The 13,880-nt window shown below is 43.1% G+C and overlaps 1 protein-coding gene across 1 annotated transcript in view; it reads right to left on the bottom strand.

Annotated features, from left to right (window-relative positions):
• Positions 1-1,991: 1,991 nt before the first annotated feature.
• Positions 1,992-13,880, bottom strand: part of MACO1 (macoilin 1) — a 71,233-nt gene continuing 59,344 nt past the window's right edge. Inside the window, exons 9-11 of the mRNA XM_030913081.1 lie at positions 12,765-12,885; positions 10,162-10,336; positions 1,992-3,173 (exon numbers count right to left, since the gene is read on the bottom strand). Coding sequence (XP_030768941.1) covers positions 2,971-3,173; positions 10,162-10,336; positions 12,765-12,885 — 499 coding nt within the window. The 3' untranslated portion in view covers positions 1,992-2,970. The remainder of the gene's footprint in view (positions 3,174-10,161; positions 10,337-12,764; positions 12,886-13,880) is intronic.

Genomic DNA, 13,880 nt, shown 5'->3' with positions numbered 1-13,880 from the left:
TTGTTCATTCTCATTCCACAGGATCTCTTGGAAAGATTGCCACAGGGAGAATGAATGTAGACAGCTGTTTCCTTATGTGAAGCTGGGAGATGTCAATAGAGAGAGGTTATTCGGCCAGTCAAAACACACTCAGCCCATTCTTCCTCTAAATATTTAACCATCTAGAATGGCAAACACTGCTTTATAGCATGTAATAAATTATGTACTGAGATGTGGAGCTGCTCTATGATGGTATGAGACTCCATTTCAAAAAAAAAAAAGAAAGAAAAATTAGCAATGAAACTTGAAGATCTGAGTTTTCTCTCTTTCTCCTAGTCTGTCCCCATTAGTTCATCACGATTACAGCCTTTTGACTTTCATAGCTAACTGCTGCTTTATGATGGGCCTAAAATAAAGACAACAACTGGAGATTTCGTTGGTAGAAAAGAACGTGCCAATGAGAGTTCTGCAGGCAGACACATTCCTTCAGGGAAGGCAAAGGCAAAAGCCAAGGCAAGCCAACGTGTTCCCCCTGGGGAATTCTGCTCATGATATTAAGTGTGGAGTGTCTGCAGTAGCCTTGATGGCCAAGACTCAGAAAGGCTATCTAGCAATAAGGACAGAGGGTCAGGTGCCAAGAGCAAAATTTTCCAAAACTGGAGCCAAGATCAATTGTAACAATGGCCAAGAGAGGCAGTTGGCTTCTCAGAAGATGAAAACAGACAAAGCCTCTAAAAACAAGGGAGGATGATAAATGTGGAGGTTAGTTCAGGAACTATAGCAGATAGGAAACCCAACAGAGTATTAGTCACTAAGTGGCCAAATAAGATTCTAGAAAATAGAGGGCAAGGCATTGGAGAAGGAAATTTGCTTTCAAGATTTTCTCACCAACTACCCCCCAACTCCACCCCTACTTTGCTTTCTTAGGAAAACGAGGGCTGTACTAGAAAACAAGTCAGCCTTGGTTCTAATCAGATGCCAGAGAAGGGAGAGAACAAATGAGAATGGACATGTCTTAAGCACAGAAACCAAACCAACTTGAGATCCTGATGGGTCTCCCCCAAATCCTGTGTCTGCCCCCCATCCAGGGATCGGCTGTGTGTGGGGGGCCCCCACCTGACGCAGGCCGAGATGAGAAGATAGCAACCCACTAAGCCTCACTCAGAGCAATCTACCTTGCTGTGCTCTCCTGAAAGTTAAAAAGGCAGAAAACTAGTTTTATCTGTAAGAAAATGTTTATTCTTTTGAACCCCACAGAAAAAAAAAAAAAAAAAAAAAAAAAAAAAGAATGCAGCCAAGACCAGTATTTAACAAAGTGTCCCAAAAGGCAGCAAAATGGGGGAAACCTCAACACAAAGTCAGTGACAATTTTCCATGTTTTTGCACAAAGATGAGAAAACCTATGACAATTCTGAGTAACACTTTCATGGTGACAGTTACACAAGATGATTCAAAAATGCAAAATGGCAGCAACATGCACACCTGGCTAAAGCTAGAAGTATTTTTTAATCTCAAAATAAGATCTGTGATTTAAAGGATGATTCTTGTTAATACTTCTATTTTACTGACTTGCTTGTCCTACTTAATTTGCTTTAAATGAGACGTACATGCCAATTAACAGGAAATTTTAGAAGAACTACGTCCTTCCAGAATCCATGGCAAGGAAGCAAAACCAATTTATTTGGTTTCTTAATTTTTCCTAGTTTCCAAATACAATTTTGCATTGCCCCCCGCCCCAGTCCCTCCCCCCCACCCCCACCCTGATTCTTAAACACTTCCAAAAGTTGCCTGTGCAAACACTTTTCTACCCATGTATAATACACATTTGAAACTGAAATCTTTGTGCAGAGTTTTAAGAGTCTTAAAAAAAAAAACAAAAACAAAACCCCTCCTTGGCACAAGAGCTGAGGAATAGTCAAGCTTCTTTTAAATCATCAAACACAAGATGATGAAAAGTGGAGAAAGCACAGTTAAATGAAATGAAATGAAAAAAAAAAAAAAAAAAAGCCTAGACCCGCAGCTTTTATTAGCCATCGTTACAGTCTCTCATCCACAAACACTGCCCGGCTCCCTTCCCAGGGCGCTTTACTGGAGGCAAGTGCAAAACACTGTGGTGCTTTCTATTCAAAGAAACAGGAGATGTGGCCATGGTGGTAACGGACAGCCCAGCTACCCACCAGTTTTACAGCAGGATCTGCAGTGAGCTTGATACAGATAGAGGATAGATGACGGTAAAGGGGGAAAAGAGTTTAAAATTATCAAGTTTCCTCTTGAAATGTCTTTTCCCAAGGCACTGTGAAGAAGACTGCTGCTAGCAATTTTCTAGGACTAAACACACCGATGGGAATATAAATATTTCCAACACAAGCCCTGTTACATTCTTACAGCTAGTTTCATCACTTAGGTCTCTTCTCAGCTTAAATGATGTTCCTTGAATCTGTCTGGTCCTTGGAGGGGCAATCCATTTTTGTTTTCTGTAATACTGACAATCACCTTCTTTAATGCAGCTATAACATCAAAGCTCTGTTAGGTTACTTAACCCTTCACCCTTAAACTAAAAGTTTTCATTATCATCTCATGTGAATCCAATGTGCAGGTTTTGCTTGCTTATTTAAGAATAAAACTAAACAAACGTAAAGAGTTGTAAAGCAAAAACTCTGCTTTTTTTTCCTTCAAGAGGAAACTATGTAAGAATACATAAAAGGCAAAGTTGGCTACTTGAAATCCAAGAATGGTTTTAATGTGTTGGCCGAGAAAAATAAACTGTAAAGTTCTGTGAGGTCTTCTAAAAATTTACAAGAAAAACTGATGGGCAGTTCTAATCAGACTTGGATATTATCTTTCCCCCCTTTTTAAAAATGACAACAGATACAGTCCCACAAAATACAAGAGAAACTGTTTTTTTTTTTTTTTTTCATCTTGACTGCCAGAGATGCTCCTTTGCAATGCCTTCCGGTAACCGAACGTTTGGGCACAGCACACAGCTGGCCTTCATTTCTTCAGAGGCTGGTAAACAGAGGCATTGGGGTCAAGTCCAGAGGGGCTGGTCTCCACAAATTTGGAAGAGTAGTGGGGGGAAACAGGGCTCAGGGGGCTGGTGGCGGCACTGTATGTTATGCTGGGCATGACGGCCATGACTTCGGCTATCTTCTGTTTTAGGTCCTTGATTTCTTGATCTTTCTGAAGGATTTGTCCTGTAAGATCAAAGACCCACCGTTAGTGAAAAGGGAGGCCTCACCCAACACAATGCCCCCAGGGGCCAATCCCTGAGTAGTTTTGGCTCAGTGTGAAGCGCTCCAGGTTCAGTGATTTATAGGGGCAGGCAAACTTGTCTTATAATGGGACACACAGTACATATTTTAGGTGTCGTGGGCCATATATAGTGTAATATCTTTGTCATCTTTTCTTCCCAGCCCTGGAAAAATGTAAAAACCACTTCATGGGCAGGCAGTACAGGCGCAGGTGGCAAGCCAGATTTGGCCCATGGGTCACAGTTTACTGATTCTTGGCTTAAAGCTAAGAAGGGATTCTGTTCATATAAGTGTGATTGATGTAAAGAAGTCAGTTTCCAGGAACCATGTTTTGAACATGGCAGTTACCTATAACAGCGTAAGAGGGCCAGTGATTGTGAACTCCGGCTCCACCTCTTGAGCTGGAATTTTTTTGAAAGGATAGACTATCTCTGAGTGTCAGACCAAGGAAATACAGAATAACCAAGGCCTCAGACTCAGTCACAGTGACACGCTTCTGCCTCCAGCCTCTCTGACAGGAAACAGAGGAAGCTCTGTGGCTGCTGCACTGGGGGAGCACGGGTGGGACCCACATTGCTTGCCCTTGCCTTAGCAACATCACCCTATTTAGCCTTCCAGCACACTTGCCCTCACTACGCTTCAGTTTCTTGATCCAGTCAGCTCCTGTCTACCTCGGGCCACTTCCTGTCCTGTGTGTCTCCTGCTTTCTTTGCGAAGCTAGCTAACACTTGAGGATTCTGTTTCTACTTCCTCAGCAAAACTGTCCCTGAGCCTCCTGTCTAAATTAGCTTCCTACAACTCCTAGATTCTTTTTTTTTTTTTTTGAGATGGAGTTTTGCTTTTGTTGCCCAGGCTAAAGTGCAGTGGCGAGATTTTGGCTCACTGCAACCTCTGCCTCCCAGGTTCAAGTGATTCTCCTGCCTCAGCCTCCCGAGTAGCTGGGATTACAGGTATACACCACCACGCCCGGCTAATTTTGTATTTTTAGTAGAGACGGGATTTCTCCATGTTGGTCAGGCTGGTCTCGAACTCCCAACCTCAGATGATCTGCCTACCTTGGCCTCCCAAAGTGCTGGGATTACAGGCGTGAGCTACGGCGCCCGGCCTAACTCCTAGATTCTTAACACACACTAAACTCCCTTTCTGTCACTTACAATGACACAAACTAACACATAGGGCTTCATATATGCCAGGCATACTAAATGCTTATATATACTAACTCATTTCTTTCTTACAACTGCATCATGGGGGAATTATTATTATCCATTTTATAGATGAGGAAACCAAGGCATAGAGAAGTTGAGTGACTTGCTCAAGGTATATAGCTAGCAACAGAGCCAGGATTCAATTCCATGCAGTCTGTTTCAAGTGTACACTCCTACCTACAGCATTCTTCAATCTCTGGCAAGTATTCATTTGGTGATGATCTGTGTCCATCATCTCTCTGCTGGACCATGAGTTCCATGAGGGCAGACACTGTGTCTACCTTTCTTTTTTTTTTTTTTTCACTGCTAGCTCCCTATTGCCCAGTCCAGTAGAAAGCTGGAGTTCTACAAGTTGTGTATCTTGCTCAAAGTCATTTAGTTATCAAAAGGTAGGGTAGGATTTAAACCCAGGACCACTTTGTTCCAAAGCCCCACGTGACTTTCTTTCTTTTTTTTTTTTTTGAGAAGGAGTCTCGCTCTGTCACCCAGGCTGGAGTGCAGTGGCCAGATCTCAGCTCACTGCAAACTCCGCCTCCCGGGTTTACGCCATTCTCCTGCCTCAGCCTCCCGAGTAGCTGGGACTACAGGCGCCCGCCACCTCGCCCGGCTAGTTTTTTGTATTTTTTTAGTAGAGACGGGGTTTCACCATGTTAGCCAGGATGGTCTCGATCTCCTGACCTCGTGATCCGCCCGCCTCGGCCTCCCAAAGTGCTGGGATTACAGGCTTGAGCCACCGCGCCCGGCCCCCCACGTGACTTTCATCATGCTATGTAGCTTCCTGGTTTTCCAGGGACACCGGAAGAAAGACATGGTTAGTATATGTAAAAGCACTTAGAACACTTAGGAGTAGTCTTTCAGAAACTTAAATGCTGGCCAGGTGTGGTGGCTAATGCCTGTAATCCCAACACTTTGGGAGGCCGTGGTGGGTGGACTGCTTGAGCCCAGGAGTTCGAGACCAAACTGCGCAACATGACGAAACCCTGTCTCTACAAAAAATACAAAAATTAGCCAGGCTTGGTGGTTCACACTTGTAATCTCAGCTACTCAGAAGGCTGACGCAGGAGGATCACTTGAGCCCAGAAGGCAGAGGTTGTAGTGAGGCAAGATCGTGCCACTCTACTCCAGCCTGGGTGACAGAGACGCTGTCTCAAAAAGAAAAAAAAAAAAAAGAAAAAAAAAAGAAAACCACAAAAATGCTTAAAAAAGAAAAAGGTTGCATTTCAGCTACATTTATTTCGAGATTGCTCATGGGTCCTATAGAAGACAATAATCTATTTGGAATATAAGAAAGCTTGGTGGTATATTTTTTTAAAGGATGTAGTAGAGATGAAAGCCATTTTGGTTTTGTTTATTATTATTATTATTATTTTTGAGATGGAGTCTTGCTCTGTTGCTAGGCTGGAATGCAGTGGTGTGATCACTCCTCACTGCAACCTCCACCTTCCAGGTTCAAGCAATTCTCCTGCCTCAGCCTCCCGAGTAGCTGGGATTACAGGCGCGCGCCACCACGCCTGGCTAATTTTTATATTTTTAGTAGAGACGTGGTTTCACCATGTTAGACAGGATGGTCTCGATCTCTTGACCTCGTGATCCGCCTGCCTCGGCCTCCCAAAGTGCTGGGATTACAGGTGTGAGCCACCGTGCCCGGCCTGAAAGTCATTTTGTAACCAGGATGTATCAAATGATATAGAAAGTAGGAAAGAGAAAAGCAACAAGAGGTTTGATTTAAATTACAAAGTTGGGTTCTTATTAGAATATCCTGAGCACAACCCTGGAGGGAGGGAGTGGGAAGACAGCAGTGAAAGCAGTAGAAAGGAACTGCTCCCCTCACTTCCTTCATGTCCCCTAAGCTTCAAGGAAGCATCAAATATCCTCCTTCTCTTTGAACAAAATAAGCCTCAGATGAATAAAATACCTAAAAGCATCTGATATATGAGCCACTGTGTCTTTCTCTGCAGATTTAAGTTTGATTTCTTTAATCAGTAACCCAGAAACATACCCAGTGCTTTGGAAAAAGTTCTGTTTGCTTCTTTGTCACTTTATGAGGATTTCTGGGCTGACAGCAGAGCACACAGTCTGAGCTGGGAAGCCAAGCTCTGCTGGCTACTCTGAGGCCAGGTGCTGCTTCACTCCAGGGGGAATCTTTTCCAAGTTTGCAAAACCAAGTAAACAGGGTTGAAGCAGAGAGGGGTCGCCACTCCTCAGGGAGCTAAGCCGGGCAGGCAAAAAAAGTGAGTGTCAAGTCAGAAGCTCAGCTTCAAAGCAGGATTCCTGGGAACCTTCTTAAATGCCTTTCCTCGAGTCCACAGATTAAAGCAGTGTAACTCTCAAACTCCTTCTCTTGCTCAATCACCAGTGCCATCCGAAGCCACTCCTGCGCTTCACTAACTTCTCACGACTTCTAAACCCAACCCCTTACTCCCAGGGGTTTGGGCCTCTGTCTTTGGTTTAGGCCCAAAGTTCCCACTGACTGAGGAATATTTCCTACTTGGGTTTCTAGGGAGTACCTTCAAATCAAAACATCCAAAACCAAACTTATTCTTCCTTCACTCCTTAAATCTGTTCTGCTCTCCTTCCTTGGTTCCAACAACTCTGTCCTTCCAGATTTCTCGGGCACCTCCACTCTCCACTCACCTGTCTGGCCCGTCTGCCCTCCCCATACTTATCATCTCTTAGAGGACAGTGGCAACTTCCTCACAGTCTGTCTCCACTCAGTCTCAACCCTTCCATCGGTCTTTCACATCGCTATAGGAGGGAGATTTCCCACCTAACAGCCTGAACACATCCCCTCCTTCTTCCCTCAGGAAGCATCTAGGGAATACTCTCTCTAGTATGGCTTTATTCATGGTCCCCTACCCTCCCACTCTTTCCTTCCCTGCCCCCAGCTTAAGGCTGCTGGACTGAACATTCCGGCACCTTCTTTCCTTTGCTTATACTACTTCCTCAGGCAACATGTTCTTTCTTGGCATTCTCTGCTCTTGAAATTCATCCTCAAAGCCCACTCAAAGGCCCCTCCTTCACGAGGCCTTCCCTGATCTCTCTCCTCTGGCTGTTCTAGCCCCCTGCCTCTACCTCATGCCTCTACTTTTCTGCTGGGCTCACCCTAGTTCAGCAATTCTCAAAGTACAGTCAGGGTCCACAGGCTCAAAACTACCTTCATAATAGTACCGAGATGTTATTTCCCTTCTTCATGCTCATTCTGTCACAAGTGTTAAGTGGAGTCTTCTAGAAATCAGGTGGAGTGTGAAATCACAACAGAATGAATGTAGAAACAGAGATGAGAAACTATCTGGCTGGGTGCGGTGGCTCACGCCTGTAATCCCAGCACTTTGGGAGGCCGAGGCAGGAAGATCACAAGGTCAGGAGATAGAGACCATCCTGGCTAACATGGTGAAACCCTGTCTCTACTAAAAATACAAAAAGTTAGCCAGGCTTGGTGGCAGAAGCCTGTAGTCCCAGCTACTCGGGAGGCTGAGGCAGGAGAATGGCATGAACCCAGGAGCTCGAGCTTGTAGTGAGCAGAAATCGCGCCACTGCACTCCAGCCTGGGTGACAGAGCGAGACTCTGTCTCAAAAAAAAAAAAAAAGAAAAAAAAAAGAATCGAACTATCTTTTATGAAGTCAGACATTAAAGAGATCTGCTAAATGTAAAATAATGGCACTTTTTTCCAGGAATTCTTTTGTTTTGGAAAATAGTTTTAAATAAAAAAGTTATATTAATATGTAATATGTTTGTATGTTATTTTAAAATGAATAATAAATTACTTTGGCTGAACACAGTGGCTCATGCCTGTAGTCCCAACACTTTGGGAGGCTGCGATGGGAGGATCTCTTGAGCCCAGGAGTTCAAGGTCAGCCTGGGCAACAAAGTGAGACCTCGTCTCCAGAAAAAAAATAGAAAAAAAACTTAGCTGGGCATGGTGGCACATTCCTATAGTCACAGCTACCAGGGAGAGGCTGAGATGGGAGGGTCACTCGAGCCCAGAAGGTCAAGGCTACAGTAAGTTGAGATTGTGCCACTGCACTCCAGCCTGAGTGACAGAGCAAGACCCCATCTTGAAAATAAATAAATAAACGTTTTAAGTTTTAATTTCTAGTAGGTAAATATTGATAGATAGAATTCACTTGAAATAAACCTCTTTGGGGTAATAATTTTAAGAGTGTAAAGGGGTCCCTAAGACAAAAGTTCACACACCATGTTGTCTTCATCTTTGCCTCCCCCAGAGCTTCTAGGACAATGCTTTGCACACAGTGTGACTACTCTGTCAGTCCCTGTTGAAATAATCTTTATTTTAGGGACAGGGTTTCGCTATGTTCCCCAGGCTAGTCTCAAATTCCTGGGCTCAAGTGATCCTTCTGCCCTAGCTTCCTGAGCAGCTGGGACTATGGGCAGGTACCGACACAGACCACCATGCCTTGCTTGAAATATTCTTTTCTTTCCACTAAGTCAACCATTTGAAAATTCTTTTCAGTACTCTATTTTATGCAGTACTCTATTTAGTACTCTATAGAGTACTCTATTTTTTCAGTACTATACTCAATTTAGTATTCTGATTGGATAGCTAATCAAGTTCTTGGACAAAAATCCAAATTTATTTTCCTTAGGTCATGCCATGCCTCTGTTCAGAAGCCTTCCAGTGCTCCCCTATGGCACTCATGGTAAAACCCTAAGTTCCTTCCATGGGCCTCAAGTCCCACACAATCTGGCTGCTGCTACTCCTGCCTGCTCTGACAACTCTCCCCATCATCACACAGGCTACAACCCCCATCCTCTGCCAGCACAGTACCCACGCTCCCCCTGCCGAGCTTTTCACTTGCTGTCCCTTCCCCGGAAGTGCTTTCCTCCAGCTTTTTACATGGCTCACTCCTGCTCTCTTCCTTTGGGTCTCTGCTCAAATACTACCTACTCAAGGGATTTTCCATGATTGCCATGTTAAAAAGGGAGACCCCTGCCACATACATTCTGCCTCGCCATGGCTTTATTTCCATCATTGCACCTACTGCCAACTGACATACTCCCTGCTGGCTTGTTCATCACCTGTCATCGCCAGGGCTATATTCTCAAGGAATCTTATGGTGCTTGGCACAAAGTAGGTCTCAGTAAATATCGGCAAAGTGGATGACCATGGCCTACTCTCCAGACTCTCCCCTGCGGCTCCCTCATTTGTAACCTCTGCTCCAGTCAAACAGGCTAGCTGCAGCTTGGAACACATCAAGCCCCACCAGCTCCCAGCCCTTGCCTAAGCTGTTTCTCCCGTTTGGACCCCTCTACCTCTCACCATCCACCACACTGCTGCTTCACTGGGCCAACTCCTCATCATTCAGGCCCTAGCTGAGACATCAGCTCCCCTGGGGAAGGCTCCTCTCCAACTCCCCAGACTAGTTTCGTCCCTGCCTTTTTCTATGTTCCCACAGACCCCGTATATACTTCTACATAAGCACCTTTTGATGCCTCTGCAGTTCTCTACTTCAACAACACTGAGCTCCTTCAACACAGAAATCATACTATTCTCTGTATGCCCTGCACTTGACATGTTCTCATCTCAAAATATATCTGCAAATGAATTAATGTGATAGTTCCTATATTTCAATGTTGGGCACTTACCAAGACCCTTGAAGAGAAAACTGAAATGCCCTTTGGTTGAGAGCTCTCAGGAGAGGTCTGGCCTGTGCATCCCTGTGCATTATCAGTCACACCACCTCACCAGGGGCCCACGCTCTCCTACCTTGGGCAATCTCGAGCTGCCGCTTTGCATCGCCCAGTGCGGAGAACAGGTCCAGCTTGATTCTTGTCTCTGCGCTTAAGCTGTTCTCCAGGTGCTGTGTTTTGTCTTGCATGGCTGAGAGGGCTGACATTAACACCTCAGTGTCCTTCTCATTTTCCTTATATTTCCGAAGCTCCTATCAATATCATCAAAACAGCAATGCTACAAGGTAGTTTTGGCATCAATGTCTATAAATTAGCCTGAAATCACAAATTAAATCCCACTATTCTTGGTCTGGCCACTAGAACACAAAATTCTGGTGTTTCATGGGTTTAGGCAAGTGCTAAATGTGTTCATATGGCAATATGCACATACAAAAACATTTAGAAGATAATCATTTGACTGTGTTGGGCATGTGTCTAGATAACAATGAAATCTGCTTTCAAATAAAACACTTTTCTTCCAGGCCTAATTCAGAACCACGGAGAACTTTTTTCCTTGCTGGCCATGTGCAAATTATTATAATGCTGTAATCAAACTTGCCAAAACTTTTCTCTCAACCTGCACTAAAAATTGTAAAAATGTTAATTATTTTGACAGGGCATACTGCAGAATAAGCCCACTTTAACGTAGATAATAAATATATACAGCTATTTGAATTTTTTCTTTTTAACAGAAAAATTCAAACTTATTACAGAGAATTTAGGAATACAGAAAAATTCAAAGTAGAAAATGAAAATTACTCATAATACCAACACTAAAAAATTTTATATTTCTTTTAATCTTTTATGCATGTGTATCTTTTAGCATAAGTGAAATATTACATGTACAGTTTTGTAGTTTTTTAAAAACTAAATGATTTCAACTATTGTCTGAAAATAAAATTTTTATTGGCTATGCAATATTCCTGAATGTTTACATACCAAAATTTAAATGACTCTCCCATTGTTAATTTCAATTTTTTTTTTTTTTTTTTTTTGAGACGGAGTCTTGCTCTGTCACCCAGGCTGGAGTGCAGTGGCCGGATCTCGCTCACTGCAAGCTCTGCCTCCCGGGTTTACGCCATTCTCCTGCCTCAGCCTCCCGAGTAGCTGGGACTACAGGCACCCACCACCTCGCCTGGCTAGTTTTTTGTATTTTTTAGTAGAGACAGGGTTTCACCGGGTTAGCCAGGATGGTCTCGATCTCCTGACCTCGTGATCCGCCCGTCTCGGCCTCCCAAAGTGCTGGGATTACAGGCTTGAGCCACTGCGCCCGGCCTGTTTTCAATTTTTTTACATTTTTATACCATTACAATGAACGTCTCTGTACATCACTCATTAGTGAGATTTTAAAATATTTATTTACCTTAGGCAGGGTTCCTAAAAAAGGTAAATACTTAAAAAGTGCAAGATCTTTTACAGAAAGTTACATTTCCACCAGCAATGTATGAAGCCTATTTTGTTGCATCCTCACCATGACTGATATTCTCATTTAAAAATTATTTGCTAATTTCATAGGAGAAAAATGATGTCTAATTTTAATCTGCATGTATTTTATTATTGGTGAGTTTATATTTTTATGATCTTATCAGTCACCTGTATTTCCTCTGAATTAACTTTGTTCACATCCTAAGCCTATTTTTCTATATATTTGAGCTTTCCTTAGCAACTTTTATGAGCTACATATATGTTGAGAATATTAATTCCTTATTTATAATATTTGTTGCAATATGTGTACCTTCCCCAATTGATTTTTTCATTTATTATTATGATTTTTGCTTTGTGATTTTTTTCCATTGCTTTTATGTTTAGAAAATCTTTCCTTTGTTTCAAGGTCAAGTATATTTCCACCTAGTTTTTAAAAAATCATTTATTCTTTGTTCTTTCTGCCGTCAGCTCTTCATCTGGAATTTCTTTATATGTGGTATGAGATGAGCTTCTAATTTTTTTTCCTCCAGTTATTTAGCTATTCCAAAGCCTTTTACTGACTAATCCTTACCTTTCCCATCTGTCTCTGATGCCACCTTTACTTTTTTTGGTATATTTTTCAGTACTGTACTCCAGGTCATCATTCTAGTCCACTGACTTGAGGGTAATTTTTCACTTGTCCCACCTGGCTCAAATTACTGTAACTTTACAATATGTGACATTAGTTTAAATGATAAATACTTGGCTAACGTAACACAGCCCACAAAATAGCCTGTATCCATAGCACTAGCACCTTTCCTCATCATTCACTGCTATGAACAGCAATCTGTGAGGCTCAGAGCCATGCAGGAGTCAATCCCCTGGCAACAGAAAGAGGGTTGGGGCTAAAAGGAGGTATGTAAGTTCCAAAGGACACTAGTCTGGCCTATTACCTGAAAAAGTTAAATGAATCTACAGCAAGTTAAATCCTGGTATAAAACATACCAAGGGATTGTCAACATTTCTGGCTTGTATTAGAATCTGGCTACATTAATATGACTTGAAATGAGTTGGACAAGATTAGAACTTCAAATCTTTTTGTCACATAGAGATTTTTCAGATGCAATGAGATTTGATCTGTATTAAAAGGCATTATCTCTACACTGCAACACAGAGCACAAGTTTAGCATAAAAGTGGAATTCAAGTACAAGGGAAGTCTTTTGTTCCCCCCTTACCTGGACTTTCAGTTCTAGTTCTCTGATTTGGTCTTCTTTCACCTTCATGTCCATTGTGAGCTTCTTGCCCTCTGCTTCTAGTTCTCTGATCCGATTCCGTAAGGTTTCGGTGCATTCTCCCCTTTTGAAAAAGAAGAGAAGGAAATAAAATGATTTAAAAGACTATAGGTTGGGGCTGGGCACGGTGGCTCAGGCCTGTAATCCCAGCACTTTGGGAGGCCGAGGCGGGTGGATCATTTGAGGTCAGGAGTTCGAGATCAGCCTGACCAGCACGGTGAAACCCTGCCTCTACTAAAAGTACAAAAAAAATTGTCTGGGCATGGTGGTATGTGCCTGTAGTCCCAGCTATTGGGGAGGCTGAGGCAGAAGAATTGCTTGAACCCAGGAGGTGGAGGTTGCAGCGAGCCCAGATCGTGCCACTGCACTCCAGCCTGGGCGTCAGAGTGAGACTCCATCTCAAAAAAATAAATAAATAAATAAAATTAAAAAAAAAAAGATTATAGGTTGGTCGGGTACAGTGGCTCATGCCTGTAATCACAGCAATTTGGGAGGCCAAGGCGGGTGGATCGCCTGAGGTCAGGAGTTCAAGACTAGCCTCGCCAACATGGCGAACGAAACTCCATCTCTACTAAAAATACAAAAGTTAGCTGGGTGTATTGGCACATGCCTGTAATCCCAGCTACTCAGGAGGCTGAGGCAGGAGAATCGCTTGTACCCGTGAGGCAGAGGCTGCGGTGAGCTGAGATGGTGTCACAGCACTTCAGCCTGGGTGACAAAGTGAGACTCTGTCTCAAAAAGGAGGAAAAAAAAAAAAAAAGACTATAGGTTTATTTATATTGTGGGATTTATATTTCTTTTATACTCCAGGGACTGTCAGGTTTTAGCTTTTGGCTCAGTCTGCTCACTTCTCTGTGTCCTTTCATAATTTCAATAATACTCTAAAATAATTGGGCTGGGCATGGTCGCTCATGGCCATAATCTCAGCACTCCCAAGGCCAAGGTGGGAGGATTGCTTGAGCCCAGAGTTTGTGATCAGCCTGGGCAACATAGAGAGACCCTGTCTCTACAAAAAATTTAAAAAATAGCTGGGCATAGTAGCACATGCCTGTAGTTCCA

The sequence above is a fragment of the Rhinopithecus roxellana genome, chromosome 12 (assembly GCF_007565055.1).
Source record: "Rhinopithecus roxellana isolate Shanxi Qingling chromosome 12, ASM756505v1, whole genome shotgun sequence".
Taxonomy (NCBI): Eukaryota; Metazoa; Chordata; class Mammalia; order Primates; family Cercopithecidae; genus Rhinopithecus; species Rhinopithecus roxellana.
The sequence above is the reverse complement of the archived record's forward strand: the minus strand, read 5'-3'. Positions and strand labels throughout refer to the sequence as shown.